The sequence below is a fragment of the Ptychodera flava genome, chromosome 21 (assembly GCF_041260155.1).
Source record: "Ptychodera flava strain L36383 chromosome 21, AS_Pfla_20210202, whole genome shotgun sequence".
Lineage (NCBI taxonomy): Eukaryota > Metazoa > Hemichordata > Enteropneusta > Ptychoderidae > Ptychodera > Ptychodera flava.
In genome coordinates this window covers 25,702,054-25,721,977 of record NC_091948.1, presented here as the reverse complement: position 1 = coordinate 25,721,977, position 19,924 = coordinate 25,702,054, and the positions used below count along the sequence as shown (strand labels likewise).

The 19,924-nt window shown below is 35.4% G+C and overlaps 1 protein-coding gene across 1 annotated transcript in view; it reads right to left on the bottom strand.

Annotated features, from left to right (window-relative positions):
• The window catches only part of LOC139121846 (small subunit processome component 20 homolog), a 56,362-nt gene that overhangs the window by 19,017 nt on the left and 17,421 nt on the right, over positions 1-19,924 (bottom strand). Inside the window, exons 15-42 of the mRNA XM_070687065.1 lie at positions 19,669-19,777; positions 19,110-19,266; positions 18,622-18,681; positions 17,802-17,924; positions 17,444-17,520; positions 16,658-16,969; positions 16,179-16,286; positions 15,351-15,441; positions 14,170-14,381; positions 13,461-13,603; positions 13,005-13,080; positions 11,905-12,034; positions 10,831-11,054; positions 10,231-10,442; positions 8,096-8,231; positions 7,460-7,547; positions 6,939-7,012; positions 6,463-6,586; positions 6,170-6,325; positions 5,735-5,896; positions 5,132-5,269; positions 4,426-4,697; positions 3,930-4,057; positions 3,474-3,562; positions 2,872-3,011; positions 2,311-2,467; positions 1,651-1,749; positions 430-597 (exon numbers count right to left, since the gene is read on the bottom strand). Of these exons, the coding sequence (XP_070543166.1) occupies positions 430-597; positions 1,651-1,749; positions 2,311-2,467; positions 2,872-3,011; positions 3,474-3,562; positions 3,930-4,057; positions 4,426-4,697; positions 5,132-5,269; positions 5,735-5,896; positions 6,170-6,325; positions 6,463-6,586; positions 6,939-7,012; positions 7,460-7,547; positions 8,096-8,231; positions 10,231-10,442; positions 10,831-11,054; positions 11,905-12,034; positions 13,005-13,080; positions 13,461-13,603; positions 14,170-14,381; positions 15,351-15,441; positions 16,179-16,286; positions 16,658-16,969; positions 17,444-17,520; positions 17,802-17,924; positions 18,622-18,681; positions 19,110-19,266; positions 19,669-19,777 (3,965 nt within the window). The remainder of the gene's footprint in view (positions 1-429; positions 598-1,650; positions 1,750-2,310; positions 2,468-2,871; positions 3,012-3,473; positions 3,563-3,929; positions 4,058-4,425; positions 4,698-5,131; positions 5,270-5,734; positions 5,897-6,169; positions 6,326-6,462; positions 6,587-6,938; positions 7,013-7,459; positions 7,548-8,095; positions 8,232-10,230; positions 10,443-10,830; positions 11,055-11,904; positions 12,035-13,004; positions 13,081-13,460; positions 13,604-14,169; positions 14,382-15,350; positions 15,442-16,178; positions 16,287-16,657; positions 16,970-17,443; positions 17,521-17,801; positions 17,925-18,621; positions 18,682-19,109; positions 19,267-19,668; positions 19,778-19,924) is intronic.

Genomic DNA, 19,924 nt, shown 5'->3' with positions numbered 1-19,924 from the left:
AAGTTAAACAAATAACAACCTACTATGCTCAGGTTCCCCTATCCTGCCAAGTTCAAATTTCCCCATCAGTTCAAGTTGTTTAAAACTAGTGATGCACGACATGTCCCATACGGTGCATTTTAGCAAAAAATTGAGCATTTGAAAGCCACTGGAAACAAAGATACTGTAGACATGATTTTATAGACTAAAGCTGCTATAACAGACTACACCATGTGGATGAAAATATGTATGGTTTTAGCTCAATACTGCTTTTTACTGACTATGGAGATGGGGAAGTGATACTGTCTGGCAGGAAAAGGCTTAAATTCCTATTGACTGCATTTCTGTCAACAGTTTTTACTACCATATCCTCATTGAGATCTCTCTATTAGACAATTTTATCTCTATTTTCAGTTCTGTTCTGAAAATAAAGCAAAGTCGCACACAAACCTCTTTAAATGTGTTGATAATTTTAGAGAGATGTCCAGCTGAGATGTACTTTCCGATGATTTGATAGATATCGTAACTTTTACTGCTTTGTGCTTCTTGAAGTTTTCTGGTAATGCCCACCACTTCTTTCTCCTCTGCCACTTCACCGAACAACTCTTCATTGCTAACCTAAATGAAAACACATACATTTGTTATGATTTTAAACAATTCACTATTATAAACTTCTGTAGTACCCTGTATTTCATTTTTTGTATTGTTTTCTAAACTTGAATTGTAGAAAAGGAAAACATTAGTCATGTACAATACTGACTCATTGCACCTAGACAACCATGCATTGAGGAAAGCCAATGGTCCATGACTTCAACCTATTCACCCCTATTCCTCATGAACAGTTCCACAATCACTATAGATAACAACATGTTTGGGCCAAACCATGGTGGTGAAAGGGTTAAACACCAGCGATTTTGCCATTGCACAAGTCTTATAGATCAGCAAATGCTTCTTTGATTGTATGAAAAAGTTGATGCACAGGACTAATGAAGTGGACTGCTGAACCAATGTACCAGTGTTGATACGGGTATATGTACCAACAAATACTTCATGGATTGATTTATTCCTTTTCTTTTTTGATTTTTGATTTCCATTTTGCCCTCAAAGTGATGTGTGCAGCACATGTGCACTGTCTGAAAGTAACACTTTCACATTTCATCAGTATACAGACTCATAAGTGAATCACTGTTAAAGATGTTTTGTTCTCAAAGATTGACTGTGTGACAGGATGAAGTGAGATATGCACTTAGTAAACTCTTTGCTGCACGGCACAGACTATAACCTTCACATTAAACTTGTTCAAGATGAATATCTGTTCTATTTATTTCTGAAGTGTACATCGAAGTGCAATGAGATTAACAAAAATTCAATTTTTAAATTAAATTACCAATTTCCACATAACAGACTATACAAAATGGTAAATGGTTACATTTCAAAACATGTTCCAGCCAGTTTGTAGTTTGTAGAAATACAGGTGTCCACCGTGGCGTTAAAATGGTACACGTAGGACAGTACATTTGAAATGTTAAGAATACAAATTTAAACATTATTCCAAATTATTGGATACCACGTGTTCTGGGCAAACAGGATCTCAATGAGAACCCTGCATCAATACTGAATGCTTACATCCTACACAACACTGATCACAGAACAGAGAAAGTGACAATTCACCTGTATAAGGTTAGCCAAACAGCCATCCAAGTCACCATGATTAAGACTTTCACTGACTCCCTGCAGCAATGCATGCACTGTAAAGCTCAGTACATGTTTCTGTGTAGGCAAGGAAAAGCAAACAAACAATCATTTAACAATCATACAGGAATGCGGGTGTTTAGAGGTACAATAACCCTTTCTGGTTCAGGTGGATATTTTCTGCGTGTTTGTGTCAGTATATCACACATACATATTCTCATAATTGTATGGAACTGAATTATCTCTGGTGTTTCTTCTATCTTGCTTACCATGACTAATTTCAATTGATTTTTCTCTTATTTATAGCGACTCCCATTGAATAACTTGACTACTTTCAAAAAAGTTTCAGAAACTTTTCATCAAATTAAACACCATTAAGGTGAAAGCACAACATAGTTAACAAAAGTTGTCATTCTCATTTGATGTTCAGGAACTTTCTCCTTCTGGTATCTGAGTCACGTGGTCCAATGTAATACTCTGTTTTTCTCCAAACTTGTTCGTTTATTATTGTCCATTGTAAAGACTCAAATTTGTGCAAAAAAAACAATTTCCACAGTAAAATGACAAAAATTTGAGAAGCTATATTATCCCAGAGGGAGAGACACACGACAAAAGTTATGACAAGTGAATGCTTTGTACCTGGTAGCCTCTGGTCAGAGTTTGCTGGAGTTCAGTAATCACAAACTGAAAGTAGTTCGGCCCTAAGTAAGACATGATCTTGATCAAAGTAGTTCTAGCAGACTGGCGTACATCACTGGCACGGCTCTTCAACAAATGACACACTTTTATGATAATTCTGCAAAAAAAACAGATCCCAAAATAGTCGGTTTGATCACAAGCAGTTGAGCAGCCAAAGGTTCCATGTGATATTCCACAGTGTGTGTTCCATCAAGAGAAAACCTTCCAACAAGTGAAAGTCCCCAATCAAAGTCCATTAGTGCCAACAAAACATATTCAAATACAAAGAAAGTCCATCAGTGCCAGACTAAAAACCAGACACAGAGACTTCATCAAATCTAAGTACAATACTGCCAATAAGGAATATGGGGACTTGTATTCCAAAGTCATATTTAGAAATTTGTACAACTTTCATTTTGCACAAATGAAATACTTCAAAAGATGTTGGTTGTGAACACTTGATGACAGCCAGAATAAATATCCTGCAAAAAAATCAAACTGGTCTTTATGAGATTTCTTTACCTTGGAAGATGCTGGTTGCGAACACTTGATGGCAGGGATAGTAAAAGTCTGACCATGGCAATGGCAATGGGTATGCGTGCTATTTCAAGGTCACCTGCCTGACCTTGACGCACTGAACGATGTTCATCTTCACTCTGAATCTGTCAAAAACAAACAATGGCAAAACTCGTCACAAAATATGTATACACAAGTAACATCATGAATGCATCTTTAGTCATTTTATACCCATCATCCAAATGTGAACCGTGCTTTTAAAAAACTGAAGAATGAAAACTTTGAACCTTGACATGAGCTAACATCAAGATATCAAATTCTACTTGAACCATATTTATATCAAAGAATCACAACATCTCAATGAACTGAAAAACACAGCAGATCTAGTCTTTGGTAACAAAACATTTCAAAATACGATCAAAATTTAGTTAATAGTTAGTTATATGTATCAAAGATTATTATTTAATGATCATTATTTTCACATAAGGATTTGTTTCTTGGGTTACCATGTTGTTGGCTTTGTTGAGTCAAGATTATGATAGTGAACACTTAGTAATTGCAGCTCATTAGACAGCCATGGTTATCTAAATTTTCAAATTGGCACAAACCTTTTGTGTCAGGGATTTGTTCAAGTTTGGCAGGATGTTTTTCACAATAACCTTGAACTTGTTCCTGTCCTCATTCTGTTTGGATGATTCTGAAATACAACAAACAAGGCAGAGAAATGGTAAATCTGTCATAGTTGAATCTGCCGACTGTCTAGAATTTTATTTTATGAGGAGTTCAAACTCTTTACAAAGTCAGTGATGAGGACATACCAGTAATATGTATATGTGGGTATGATGTAGGATTGGAAGATTGTTGAGAAAAACCAGCATACTTGACTTCTGCTTGAAAGATTCCATCAAAGAAATTTGACTCTTTCTTGTCCGTGCATGGCAATATTTTGTATGATCTATGAAAATTTCAATGTCATATTTTATAAAGTGGAGTTCACAATTTCACTATTTGACAATAACTTGATATGTGTACACAAGGACTAGTACAACAGAAACACCACTTACCTGCTGTAGAAATGCCATCTTCATTACCCTCATCACCATCAGTTGGTCGATTTGTTTGAGATGTATCTTCCTGTTCTACATATTGAGTAAGATCAAAGTGGTAACTGTCCAACACCACAGTCAACAACCTGTCAAAAGACACATAATAAATGCAATTTACACTGACAACTGTAATGACATTGTCAGTTCATTGGTGTAACTCCCCTCTGAGTCAGCATCTTGGATTTCTTGAAGATCTGTTCAGTTGTTTCTATTTTTTAGAGTACCTTTTTTTTCAAAAAGATCTATGCAAGTGTACACGACACTTTCATTATAGTGCATCAGGTGATAGCCATGTGATATGATTGATTATCATGTGATCTAACACCGATTGACTAGTTGCCTTTCTTAAATTGAATGCTGGTAATTATTGGATTTGGGTGAAAGCTCTGAAATCTTATGACAATAACAGTATTAAATTAAAGATCTCAAACAAAAACCAATGTTTCACACTTACTTGACAATTGTCTTTGGTTGCTGAGTGTCTCTGAACAGCAGACCTATATACTGCTGTAAAAGTTTGATGTACGGTTGCCATGGTAAACACTTAGCGATAGCACCGACGGCAGCTGTCGCATCCATTACTAGTTGATTGTTTTTACTCAGATTTGGATCAAAGATGATGCTTGTTGCTGTTGGTAACATGAAAGTCTTCAAAGTGTAAGAGCCCAGTAGATTTTGTTCACACTTCTGCACAAGGAGGCGAAGCGCCCTCATTTGACGATGATGCTGCAAAAGAAGATTCCAATTACTTCATTTGACATTGGTTGGTATGTACTGGCCGAATTCGTAGTCATTCAGGTGTCATTTTAAAATGCACACCATCTATTTTGTAGGAGCTATATTCCACCGATGTCTATCCTGAGATGAGTGTATTAGGAGGGTCTTGCTGATGCATGCATTAAAAATTAGCAATTGACAATGAGCTGTTTTCAGGTTGGGTATTTCTGTCTTCACAAATTTCCAGAAAAGTTTTGTATCTAATCAATGAGTCTTTGAATGAAGATGACAAATTTACTTAGCAACATTTTCCGACTATGAATTATCGTCATATATACATGAGAGGCATCACATTTAACATCCCTGAAAAAAATACATGACGTAAACTTTAAAATGCATAAGAAAGATTTGCTATCAAGGCAAATATTCATGACAAATCTTACCTGTAAATGTTTGATATTCTCAAAGAAGTCCTTATCAAGGTTCTCATCCTCCAAGACTTTCAAATCTTTGAATTTCTGATTGTCTGGGAAAGACTTGACCAGCTGTGTTAGGATGCCCAGGTGTTCAAACCTCACTACCTGATCAAGACAGAGAAACACAGGAACAATTTAAAATGCATGATGCATGACATTATTAAAACAGTAAACAACAGACGAAAAATTACACAGTAAACAGTTGACTTACAATTTCTTATGACACACACATGTGAAATTATACTATGGTGATTTGACTGAAAGTTTGAGTAAGTCTACATTTTACAAGCAGTCACGTTTTTATCATACGATGTCAATGAACTTTATGAATGATGCGGTAAATCTATGCGATACATACTCAGTGATTACTGTATGGTTAATACTGAGAGAATTTCTTGTCAAGCAGACCATATGACTATTATTCAATTCTAAATCTAGCAAAATTATTAAATATCCGATTTTCAAAACTTTAAATGCACTTTGCATACTATGATAGATCTAAAACAGATTTTATTTTATCAAAATCAAACTTTGTTCCATAACATAAAGTACAAATGAAAAATGCAATACCTCTGACTTATTGCTGAGGCCATCTTTCAGAGCTGATATCACCATTGAGTTGATACACATCTCATAGGCTTGATCAGTTTCAGATGTAGCTGTCTCTGATACCTTCTTGATGACACCACTGATGACACTCACTGCATTGTCACGGAGTGACATGTCATCAACCTGAAGTTTTATAGAATAAATATATCTTTCAGATAAAAGAAACATTGACTTCAAACAAAGAAAATCATACATAAGGCACTTCTAAAGTTTTTGCAGACATACATGATGATGTACAAACAGACGACAGACTGACCCCATTAGCTCCACACGCCAGGTCTGCTCCGGCATTGGAGAGCTGACACTCTTGTGCAATACATAAAATCCACAAAATTTGACAAGTAAGATGAGAAAGGAAATTTATAAAGACAGAATAGTAACGTTATTGAGACTCACTTTTGAAATGAAGTAGAAGCAATTGTTCATGAGAGGTATAACGTAATCCAGGTCAATGGTTTCCATGGCGTTGATGGTGGCAAGGATCTGCTGGAATGCTGAAAATCTGACATTGTAGTCTGGCTGGTGCAAGTGTCTTCTGTCAACTGCATTCAACTGTAAAAGATATCATCAGTTAAAAGTAGATAAATGTAACACTATCCGACTTCTTGAACAGTTAGAATGCAACACAAACGTCTAAACTTTGTACAGAGTTCATCCCTCAAAACCTACACTTTCTTCAGAATACTAACCTTGACAATGAGTTCAGCTACTTCTTGTAGTTGAGGATCCATGAGACCAAGACAATTGATGATATCACAACAAAGTATACGAGTGTCTGAAGTTGGCAGCCACGATAGAAGTTTACTACATGACCTGTCATCAAAAAAAGACAAAAAAAGTTAAATGTGAGCTACACAGACTTTCCTGAAATAATACATATTAAAATGTATTTTGATGGCAAGTTTACAGCAAGCTTTTCTTGCAGAAAAAATTATTGACACTATTTAAGTACAACTTGAAAGAGTATTTGTCCTGGAAGTGTTCGAAATCCCAGTCTTTCTACATGAGCACTTCACCATCATTTGAGTGGAATTTTCCAACATTATCACAGAATATGATATATGCCTCTTAGATCCGCAAGGCTAAGAATACTCTTTTTCTGAATTTTAAAAAGATAACTGGTTTTATTTAAATACCCGGACAGAACATAACTCAATAACTGTACCTTACAAATTTTCTCGGTTGTGTATTGTGTGGAATCAGTTTTTTTATTGTTTGGAGAACTTCTAGAAGTAATTCCTGAAAGAGAACAGATAAATCCTTCTGAGCAATCTGCTAGAGTATACATTATCATTAAGATTATGAACATCTATATGAAGAATTTCTACAATAATGAGAAAAAAACAAAAGAAATCTTTAACAAGAAAAGAACATTGTCATTTAATGCTACATAAAATAATGCTAATCTCCTTCACCGAAAGATGAAAGATGACAAATTGAAGCTGATCCCTATATCAATATTTTTCAACTGCAGGTTAAAGAGCTGTAAAATTCTTTAATAACCTTCTAGATTTGACAAGCAAATGAGCTCTGAATTGATAAAAAGTCCAGCTTTATGCATGTATTGAGGTATACAGAATTCTTGTCTCACTACGCACATTGCATCTGCAATTCTGATGTTCAAAGATTGGCCTGTTTCATCTAAAGTTTGAAACTGACAATAGCCAAGACATCTTCATTACTCACCTGAACATTCTTGATGATTTGCACCAATGGAATCAATAGATCAACTAACTGATTACACTGATCTGCATCTATCACATAAATGCTTAATCTGAAAACAGGATATCAAACATCAAAAAACTTTAACGCCAAAATATAGAAGTCATCTAATTACAGTCTTCAAATACATTTTAGCAAAGCACACTGTACAGAATAAAGATTTTTTGTACATAGATTAATTTTGATCTATAAATAATTCTTACTCATCACCAGTCATTTAATTTAGAATGAAGAAAGTTATGATATCAGGCAAAATCGACACACTCATTTGAAGATATTTTTGAATCATGTCTAAGGTGTAAACATGCACACTGGAAGATGTGGGATTTCACTTTGAGTTGTTGAAATCATGATATTACGATTAAACTAAAGCTAAAATGCCTTACAAAGTGAATAATGAAACAAGACAGCAATTAAAAACTGTAGTTTACAATTTTGGGAAAATGACAGATACTGTATTCAGACTGGATAGTCTTGTTGGCCTAACTCAGATTTTTGTTCCAGATGCTGCCTTCATTGGTATTTTTATCGAATTATTTCACAGTAGTAATTTCTAGATAGAGCAAATTTTTGCATGCAGAAGACAAAAGAATCAGTTACCTGGAAAGAATTTGGAGTTCCTTCATTGGTAAGACTAGTTTTTGTTGTTTTTTCACTCTTGATTTCCGCTGGATGACTTTCTTCAGGTGATCAATGATGACAGACACATATGGCAGCAGAAGACACTGATTATTTGCTGAAAGTATCACAAAGTCAATTAATTCTAAAGCTTTCGATCGTGTGAATCACTGGTCATTATTCAAGGAGCTGATCAACTGTAATGTTCCCATTTCTTAAGTAAGATACCTTTTAACCTGGTATAGAACGCAGAAAATCTCTATTCGATGGGGCCCCTGTATTTCAACACATTTTACTGTTAAAAACAGTGTGAAGCAGAGTGGTGTCTTGTCTCAAAATTTTTCAATGTGTATATGGACCATCTGAGCCATAGATTGATTAATTCTAAGGTTGGTTGCACCATCGGTGGCATTTTTGTTAACCATCTGATGTATGCAGATGATATATGTCTGATAAGCCCGTCAGTGAAAGGAACTCAGAAACTTTTAAATATATGTAGCAATTATGGCAATATTCATGATATTGTTTTCAATACAGAGAAAACTGTATGTATGTGTATAATTCTCAAGAGATGTATGATCGAACATATTCCGGCTGTTTATCTCAATGGAGTTAAACTGCGATTTGTCGGAAAGAAAAAACACGTCGGCTATCTGTTGACAAATACCTTCACTGACAATTCTGATATTGAGCGTCAGAGGAGATCTTTCTATATCTCTGCTAAGATGCTTTTGAGAAAATTTTCTTTGTGTTCTCAGAGTGTTAAGTGTAAACTATTTGAAGCATATTGCTATCAATTATATGGTGGTAATTTATGGGTCAGCTATAATAAAAGCGCCCTGAAACAATTGAAAGTTGCTTACAGTAACTCTGGTCGCATACTTCTACGATATGATAGACGCAGCAGTGCTAGTACTATGTTTGTACATAATAGGATTGACACTTTTGACGCTTTGCTTAGAAAGCAAGTCAAAAGTTTGATGAAAAGGATTCCTATGAGTGAAAACTTAATTATGTGTAAGGTGTATGATGTTGTGTACTTCACTTCTGACTTGAGGAGAAGATGGATAAATTCAGTCTTCTAATCTGAGTTTCTTTGCACGGAATTATATCTTTACGGTCTAAGCCATAAATGAATTTTTCTTAGTGTCACCATTTTTGTATCATTTTTCCCCCAATTCTGTAATCATTTATATATATGGACATGCTCATCGTCCAAAATAAAGCATTAATAATAATAATAATAATTCTACTTTAATGTCATGAGAGTTGATAACTGATATTGTGATGCTATTTGTGTGATTGCCCTACTTAAGGCAAATGAAGCACTGTCGGCAGTGTATGGTAGTGGCAGTGATTTGGTAGTGATGGCATTGTTCATGATTTTGGCAGTGATGGCAGTGTTCATGATAATGGCTGTGACTGCAGGTGAATCAATTCTCAAAATCAGTAAAAACTGGAACGTTTCATTTCATTCATGCTCTTTTTATCCTGAATTTACCGGGTTTTTTTGGAGCAAACAACATCCCCTTGAATATTTCTTTCATACTTCATGTTATTTAGATCTTATATTCTTGGATAAAATTTAAATACATGAGTGCAGGGACTGCTAAACATTTTTATTTCGTATTAAATCTGCATCATCTACAAATCAACATCCTAGAAAGTCTGTAGAAAAGTTGGATCATACTAAAGCATCTTACAGTTTAAGGGAGAATGAGCCTTGGGACAGATGTTCAGACTCTCACACTTTAACAATATTCTTTTGGCCTACCACTTGGGGCGCTCATTATGAAGATCATGAAGTAAATAAAGTTTTCATTGGTTTCATAATTTTGCGAAAATAAAGATTTTATTTTCACCCGTAGAGATAGCATAGAGATGGCGACCATTTTGAATTTCAAATATCCGTATATATTGGGTAATTGTTTCTCTAGTACCCAAATTTGCACGGAGACTACAAATTTTTATTCTTGATTTTGAAAGAGAATAGTTTGAGGCGCAAACTACCTTATCATCATCCTCAAGGGCTATTTTTCTGTAACAAAAGGATACCACTACACTAGGCACAAAACAGAGACAACTAAGTAACATATTCTACTGGTGTACCCACATACCTTTAGCCTTGTATTTCTCTGGTAAAGTTCCCTTCTTCCCCTCGTCACTTTCTTCCATGATTTCATCAGGTTGTGGCAGCAGATTATCAATGATACTGACAATGGCCGATGTCACAGACTCTTCAGCCTGGTCAGAACTCAGCAAGTTCATGATCTGTCCCAGCACTTGTTGATTTTGACCGTTGGGACAGTAAACCAACAAACCATGAAATCTGAATAGAAAATGTATCAAAATTACTATACTGGTCCATGGTTTTGCCATTCCTTCCATTCACAAGAGAGCTACATGTATTTATGTATCATAAATGATGAATATTTTGACCATTCATTGAAATGCTCCCTAATTGTACCTATTTATGACAGGTTACAACATCATATCATACAAAACAGCATAGTGAAAAGTACATCAGTTGAGCAAGAGTCTTTCAATTGAACATTTTTACCCAAATATTACGAGACATAAAAATTAATTAACCAAAGCACATTGTACAAGGGACTTCCGTTCAAATCATTCACTGAGTGTCTGTTCCAAACCAAATAAACAAATAACTGAATGTTACAGACAAACAATAAGTAATGTTTTCAAGTACATGTACTTACAGAAGTCTATTGCTCCAAGCATGGCTTAATTTCAACACGGCAGTTGGACTGTAGACTCCCTCCTGTGGTAATCTTTCAATGACAGGCCACACAATGCCTGTAAAGAGTCCATCTATTTCTGTCTCTGTGTACTGGTAACCATCGCACTGAGTGAAAAACTGTGTCAGGATTTCCACTCCCCGTTGCCGTAGTTTCCGCAGGGACTTGATATGTCTTGTATGAACCTTGTAGGAGTGAGAAGACATGTATTGTTCATTTCAGACTGTCAAAATGAAACACAAGCATGCAATCTTAATTTCATTCTGAGTAACATTGACAAATTGTTTGCCCATCCTTTTAAACACATGTTCTCTCCACAGAAGAGCCTGACAGACCCTTGCATGGCAACAATATGAGACTGTATTTATCTCAAATGTCTACATGCTGTTCCAACATGGGAAATCATTTCAAGTCATGAAAACTTCATATTTGTTTTCAAATTTTGTTCCAATGCAATAGATTACAGTTTCAAAATGAAATACTTCCTTTTTCATGTCCAATGCATGCATCTTTTACTGTGTGTAAATTTTCATAATTGGAAACTAGCACAATCTTCAGAACACACACATTGGCTAATAAAATTTATCCTGCCAAGTTCATATGTCACCATCAGGTCAAGTTAGTTAAAATCAGTGAGGCAGAACAGGATCCATATGTTGCACTTTAATTAATATAAATTTGAAAATTTTAAAAACCCTGAATACCTAGACACTGTAAATTTGACTTTACTGTTCAACTCTGCTATAATATACCATGCCAAGTAGGTGAAAATATGTATACATGTACATTTGGCTCAATATTGCTTTTTACTGACTCATCACATGGGGAAGTGATACTGTCTGGCAGGATTAGGGTTAAGGGTATACACCAATCCAGTTTTAAGTCTCAGACAAATAAATTTGTGCCTTAGACTGTCTGCTTTGCAAATATGACAAGAGTCACATCATTCGTAAGTAAATCTCCAGAATTATCTAGATACAGACCCTTGGGACCACAAAACCTAAAACGGATTTACCAAACCCTGTTTCTACTCACCAAGTCTCTATGAGTAAGCACATTGGTAACTTTAGCTGTACAGTTCAGGATGACATGTAATATTGATGACAGGTATGGTTCCATCACATGATAAAGTTTACTCAGCAAAATACTACAAACGTCCAAAATACTGAAATAAGAAAGTGAGAAACAGAACATTGTATTATTGTGTTGTGTAATCTATGTTACTAAAATTTAGTACCTGAACATTTTTCATTTCACACACTGTACTTTGATCCTACGATGTCAATGAGCAGGGATCACACACTACTTTGGCTCATTGCTATCATTGTCATATTAAAAGCAATCTCTCTACAGAAAGAGTTTGTCATAAACTCATCATTCACCTTTTTAGCAACTGAATTTAGATTCTCCCTATTGTTTTAAATGGAGTGGGTGGAACCATATACAGGGCATGGGGTGAGGAGGTTGGACATATTTGACAACAATTATTTCACTTAAGTAAAGTTCAGATAGGAAATAATCACAGATTTAAGTATTTGTAGCCTGCACAAAATAGCTTTCTTACTACTTGAAGACACTTTTACAATAATGAATTAAAATCATTTACATATGAGAATATCATCCTTGTAGAATTAACATAATTTGTGGGCAAACTAAATTGGTCCATCATGATGTAAAAGGCATTCAGAGTGTTTAAACTCATCACCATTCTCACATGAAAAATCAGTCTGGCATACTTCAGTTATTTCATTGCCTGTTTTTGAAATTTATAGTCCATTAAATGCTTAAAGGCTGTATTTGATCCCATCAAAATTTTAGTGCATAATTATACCAATTTTATGAATTTTTCTGTTTTTTTATGTAATTGGGACTAAATGGACATAACTTTTTATTGGCTACAGTTTTTGATCAAAATTCGGGAAATATCTCCAAAAACAATGTCTGGATTTGAAAAAACAAAAATTGTATAAATTATATTTCACACAGCTAACAAAAATTGACACTGGCAGTCAAAGGGTGATGTACATCTATTGCAAGGAAAATTCTTGGGATTTCTTCAAATAGCTTGCTGTTATGAAATTTTGTAATGATGTCCATGATAAAGTTCACATCCTGGATTCACCATTCCTTCTTACCTTCTCAGTTTAGTAAGCGGTATAAATTCTGCAATGTCTAAACTGTCTTCACTCTCAGTGGCATCAATCTTGATATCTGCAGGAAAAGTATCAGAAACCATTTTTCAGTCATAATTATCATAGTGCTGTTAGGTAATTATTATTACTAAATAATACACAATGTCTATAAATGGCATGACCCTTTTGATTATCTTAAAATTCACCAGATGAGGGGTTGACAGATAAATTTTGCATCAGTTAAAGTAGATTTTACTTGCTGCTTTTTGAATCCTTTCCTCAAATTGGAAGAGAACTGAAGCAGAGCGTATGTACAGTATGCAGGAACTTGCACAATACCTTGAAATATATTAGGTTTAAAGTGACTTCAACTTGGCCAGCACAGGAACAAATTGATTAAAGTGAAGTAAATGAGTGACACACAAAAAACAGACATGTCACCAGACTGTATTAACTAACCTTTGGTCCATTCCATAACAGGTTCCATGACTAAATCCATAAACTGAGATAATTCTGTGGGTTTACAACCACCAAGGAATCGCAGAATCACGGATTTCTTGGATTTACCTCCTGTTTTAATCAGCATTCTCCCGTACAGAATCCTGCATGAAAAGACAGCATATCATTGCTGGGTTTGTGAATAAAATGACTCGATCAAACTATATTTAAAGCTGTACATTGAGCTTGAGAGCAAAGCAAAATGAGATTCATGGATTTTAAAGAAGTAGAAGTAGAAACACTGTTTGAACTGAGAAGCCAAGAGTGTCAGGCGTACTTATTATCTAGTGGTAATATCAGTCAGTAACAAAGAAATCAACTCTGTGTTGAAACTTTGTCTTGAAGGAGGTCAAGCATAGTCAGAACAACACCACACATCCACACACATCCTACTAAATGTCCAGAGTGCATCGTTTGCAAGCCTCATTTGTGCAGATTTGGTGGCACTGTTTTGGCTACGCCTGTTCAAGAAATGCATATTTTTTCTTATCAATCGATCTGACTTGCTCAAAATCTGGACAACACAAAGATTGCCTATGTCACTGAAGTCTGGTATGTAAAGAGTATACTGCACAACGAGTATATTCACGACAAGTCACTGAAGTAGATATTTGTACCTAATAGGAACCATAACAACTTTACAAAAATCATTGCCAGCTAGAACACTAACCTAACAAGTATTGGCAACAGTTGTTCCCTGTGTTCAGCGTTGATGACGCCATGATCTTCATCTACACTGAATGCGACCAATTCTTCACTGAAACTCTTCACGTCCAACAGGCGGGTGAGGTTCTCCTGATATGGTACCAGGTAGTTATACTTGTATGTCAGTATACATTTGAGTGCCAGGCGTTGGACTTCACTGTCTGGATGATGTAGCAACTATGGAAACAAATAGCAAACAGCCATACATTGTTAATTTAGTTTACAATATACAAAACACCCACCCATGGGTAAGTTTTTCAACTTGGCTGAACACAAGGGGAAAATATAATTGGCAATTTTCACTACAATACATGACAAGACGTTCTTGCATTATGAATAGAATCCACAGGTCCGATTCAAAACTCTGCCAGCCAATCATATTTAATCAATTCTCAACTGAATTACCACAGTATAGCCTATATCTAACCAAAAATTTGCATTTCCTATGCAGCACACTGGTGACTTTGATAATACATATATTTGGAATATCACAAATCACAGAAAATAATGATATGTAAGGTCATGAAGGTGTCATGAAATATTTTTACACTTCATGTATGTGACATTTCTACTCTGCTTGCTTTGGGTTTTCTACCCCATCATCACAATGGTTTGGCTCAACAATGGTGATTGTGGACGCGTTTATAGGGCATTGCGGTTGAACAGGTTATCGCGGTCACCACTGTCCTGTGACATGACTCAATTGTTTTCTACACTGGATGGGCCTTAGGAACACAAAATTAGGGATGAAAGCATAAATGTGCCTTCAATCATGACGACGAGGCTTTCGTGTTGTATTTCATTCTCTCTGTACTGCTAGACAGTAAGTAACTGGAAACAGCAAAGCTTATCTACCAAGCTTCAAAGATTTTTCTTTGGTCATGATGTTTACTTTTTCAAACCCATTGTAAAGACTATTTGTAAGTCATTGTGAATAGCGCACATGATCATAAAACTTTGTACTGTACGTGAAAAGTGGGATTGTAGACACCACATTATAGTCACAGTTTAATCTGACAACAGTGTACATTAATAATTCAAAGACATGAAGATTAAGCAATGACATAACATTGCAAGATTCCATTTCTGATGTTCAGATTTGAACAAGACAACATTGACATTGACAATGACATTGTCAGTGTTTACCTTGAGGTAGAGTTCCTTGAGACTGGATTCCATATACATTGACTTGCCATCTTTGAACTTGGAAAACACTTCAAGATGGTCGACCAGACATCTGAGGGAACAATAAATGTGAATGATACGTCAATGACATGACCCAATGGAAAAGATGATGAATTTTCTCTGGCTTGCAGTATAAGTTAAGTTATGGCTTGACCACGATACCTACATGTATTTGAAATGATTGATCAAATTTCCCTAAATTCATTATGTCCGGAAAGTAACAAAATAACAGACTAGGAGTTTGCCTGTGGTAGGACTAAAACATAACATTAAAGAAACACAAAGTCAAGTTGTCAGGCTGAAAACCACATCTACTAGATCACTACAAGAAGTGATTTTCGTCAACACTTTTCACACAATCATACATTCTTTTCACCATGATGCAGCTGACCTTCAAGTGTGGTAGGTACAAAAGCTTAAAATTTAAAGACACTTACAGGAATGTATGCCATCTAAAATGTCAAGTACAGTTGTACCTACTGGTCAAACACGTTGGTCTCTAACAAACATTACCCCTATGTCCTTTTGCAGTTCAAATACATTTCAAAAACATATTCATCGAGAATTTCATTACCAAATGTCTGTCAAAATTTAAGCAAACCAGAATACGCCAATTTTTTTTTCCATTTCTACAATACTTCCATGCATTGTGTTTTCAAGTAGCTGAATTAATGTTCAACCATATGAAAAGTATTTGAAATCAATAAACAGCAAATTTAGGTCATAACATACTGAAAATACTCTTATGCATCTTACAAAACAACTTTGGAAAAAAGTCCTCTGGCTTACTTAATAGCTTTCTTCCTATCCATTTTAGTAATAGTCCTCTCATTGACAGCATCGATTCTCAGGTCTTGTGACGACGCGATGATTTCATCAGTGGGCTCATACTCATCCCTGGGTATTGAAATAACAAAGTATTCACCACATTACACATCTCATGAACTCTTAAAAATCACCTTCTCACAAACAAGAAGCTAGGGAGCAAAATTATTCATTGGGTATGTTACTGTACAAAAATGAGATCCCGTTGGCTGTTCATTTGTTTGTTCATTTGTTTGCTTGTTTTGTTGTCTGTGGAATAACTTGATAAATATTTTGTCTATGTTGCTGGCTCTCTGATCTACACAGAACACAGCTTTCTTCTGTATGAAATTTACACTTCATTAAGTTTATCATGATATAAGTTGTACTGTGTGAGTGTTTAATGTGTTGTTTTTTGTGATGAAATTAACATTTAAGACGTTCACAAACATGACTTGACTCACTTTATGAAGTCCAATAGCAGAGGTGACAGAATCCTGGACTTGGCTTCAGCTTTGTCAGCAAAACTACTGATAGCTTTCATCAAAAGATGTCGGTGTTTCTCAAAGTCAGGTTTGTCACACGGTTTGGAGACCTCTCCATGGTGCTGAAGAAACAGTTCTGAGACATTACTTGGTTTACCATCAGATGATGTTTCCATGGATACATCTTCATCTGACTGCACCATTCTGTGTTTAGTCTGGTCAATGGTGTCTTTGAGATGGCTGTGCAGCATGCTCCAAAAGTCTCCAGCGTTCATCTCATAGGCTAGAGTTCTGTTAGAGGAAAGACAAACCAGTTGTACAGAATTTCAAGTTATCATAAGAACTATCTGCACATACAATATTTTGTTCAGACAACCAATGCTGGACTAAACAACCCTTACATGACCATACAACATGGTACTTTTCTGTGGTAGGCAGTTTTCAAAATTCAACATTTTGTAGCGAGAAATTCAAAGTTTGCTTTGAAATAAATTATGGCATCAATTTAGTACAGACCATTGTCATCTTTTACACAGTGTTCATTCAAACTGGTACCGAGAAATATATCATAGTGCAAGGTCTTGCAGGAGTCATAAAATTGGCAAATGCAGGCGGTACATGTAGATGGAAGCCAATGTAGTAGCTGATAGTAAACAGCTTCTTTCTAATCATATTTGGCTTGTGAAAATACAGCCAACAAACCAACAAGTTCACAATGAAGGCTGCAAACTCATCTTAAGTTTTATCATCTCCAGTAATACTCACTTGATGTGATCACAGATGGGTTGCCATAGTAAACTAAAGTTGACATACAGGGCACCAAACAGATAGAGCAAAGGCACCTGGGTAAAAAAACAAAAATTTAAGTCAGTAGAGTCCAACACATATATAATATGTCGAAAATACCACAGTATATACAAGTACATGTATATGCCTAAATATCCATAAATTATTTTTTTTATATGTCCACATACATAAATGTACAAAATTACAAAAATTTAATATTTATCAAATTATTACTAAATCTTTGTAATGCTAAAAATGCATTATCCATCATCAATGATTGACAGGAGAAAATTAAAAAATTCAAAGCTGTCATGCAGTAATTAATGTCAGAACTCACCTGAGGGTAATGATTCCTTGATACAAACATCAGCTGTTGTAGACATTTCAACTTCTCTCTGTAAGTGTGTAATGTTACAGAAACTCTCTCTGCTTGCAGACAGACTTCAAATATGCCATCATCCTGTGCAAGTATCAATACACATGGAAGATCAGAAAATGGCTATTTCTTTCACCTGGTTTCAGTAACTATTGGTACGACCAAGATCCCATTTATAGCAAGAAATTGGGATGTGTGGGTCAAAGGGAATATACAGTATGGTGGTACAGACACCGTTTTTATTGCAGGCAGATTTGAAAGTTGGAGTTTGGTAAACACCAAGGATTGTTTTTCATGGCCACATCAGATGATTGCAATAACTACCTATTTATCATTCTGTGGTTGATTGGCTGTATTACCACCGTCTGGAACTGATTTTATATGATAAGAGTGTCTTAAACTCGAAAACTAATAATAACAGATCACAATATTAAATTTCTATATGGTCACACCAAAGTGACAAACTAGGAGAGTTCATAATAGTATATGCTTTGTGCAAGGGACAAATCAGACCATTGGAAATGCTAGGGTATTTGCTGAAAGGGGAATCATTCACAGGTCTTGAAAGACTTTATGGTACAGGATAATTATGTGAGATCTAAGTAATGTATAGATCTGTAAATTTATTTTCTTTATTGATAAAAAAGTGAGGCATTTTGGAAGTTCACACAACATTAATTTGGTCATTGCAAATGATGAATGGATTGGACATGATATGTGTCATTGGTAAAAATTTCCAATAATCTGTGGATGGAGGAAATGAATGTGTTAGGTACAGTACCTCTAACTCTGTCAAACTGGAATGAAGTTGAACCAGTACGGACAAGGAGTGAAGCCTTATCTGTGAAAACAAAGAAATTCCAATTGATACATTTCAAGGATTCAAAGGTTCAGGGATTTCATAGGAAACTATTTCATTGTTTATTGACACAAAATAAAATTTATAATCAGCCATCTTTGTTTTTGCTTGGAACATTACAAGCTGGGTTTGAAGATTGCGTCTTAAATTGTGTAGGACAAACCTGGAATTTGAATGAACTGTGGTACAAACAAAAGCATGTGGGGCACAGAAATATGCCTTTTGCACAAATGGGTTGGTTTGTACTAACAATACATGATCTCTTGGGCATACTGAGACTGTAGACCACCATGTGTCCTTTTTATTCTGTAGTAGAACCATTGAATGCTTTGTGTTTCATTGTGTTTAAGGTGTCGGTCACACGAATTTTTGTCATGCAGCAGGACTGCAACTGAGGACATACAATGTACCTTAGAATTTGAAGATGACACATTCTTGACAAGGACTGGTATCACTTCTTTAATGCTCCCTATCTCCTCTTTGTCTAGTTTGCAATCATCTTCATTCACCATGGCAACCAGCCAGAGTTCAATAGCCTGCAGTACACTGATACTGCTGCCATGTTTGCTGTGAGTGACACCAATAATGGATTCATATTAGACTGGAAATGTGTAAGTTTGTGCAAGCTGGTGAATTTCCAAAGACAGCACACACAAGTTGAATGTTTGGAAAATTGCTAAAGCTGTTAAGACTATCAATGCAGTACAGGTATTTGTAACATTTGGTAAAGGTGCATTTAAAATATGTGATAACAATTTGAACAGAAATGCTCTGCCCCCTGAAAATCTATGCATGAATCTAAAAACAATTTATAAACTGTGACTTTTAATCCAAAAAAGAAATTTCAGCACCTGCAGTGAAACATTTAAGCCTAGGGTGGATTGTTCACAAAGATTCTGCACTTTCTTGGCAGAAGTTAAACTACCACAACATAGTAGAGAAACTGTAGCATACTTTATGTATACTTACATGACTATCTGACAAAGATCTTTCAGTACTGAATGTTTGATCTCAAGTCTACAGCAGACTGATGTTATGATAGCTTGTGAAAGAACATGCATCATAATATCAAGACAATCTGAAAAAAACAAAGACATTCTGATTACATAGAAAATACAAAAAATGAAAAATTCTCTGTTTGTTATGTTAAGTGTTGACTGAAGTAAACCGTAAATTCAAATTAAGACAGCAAAAATTTAGCAATCAGATTTTTGATAATTTAACA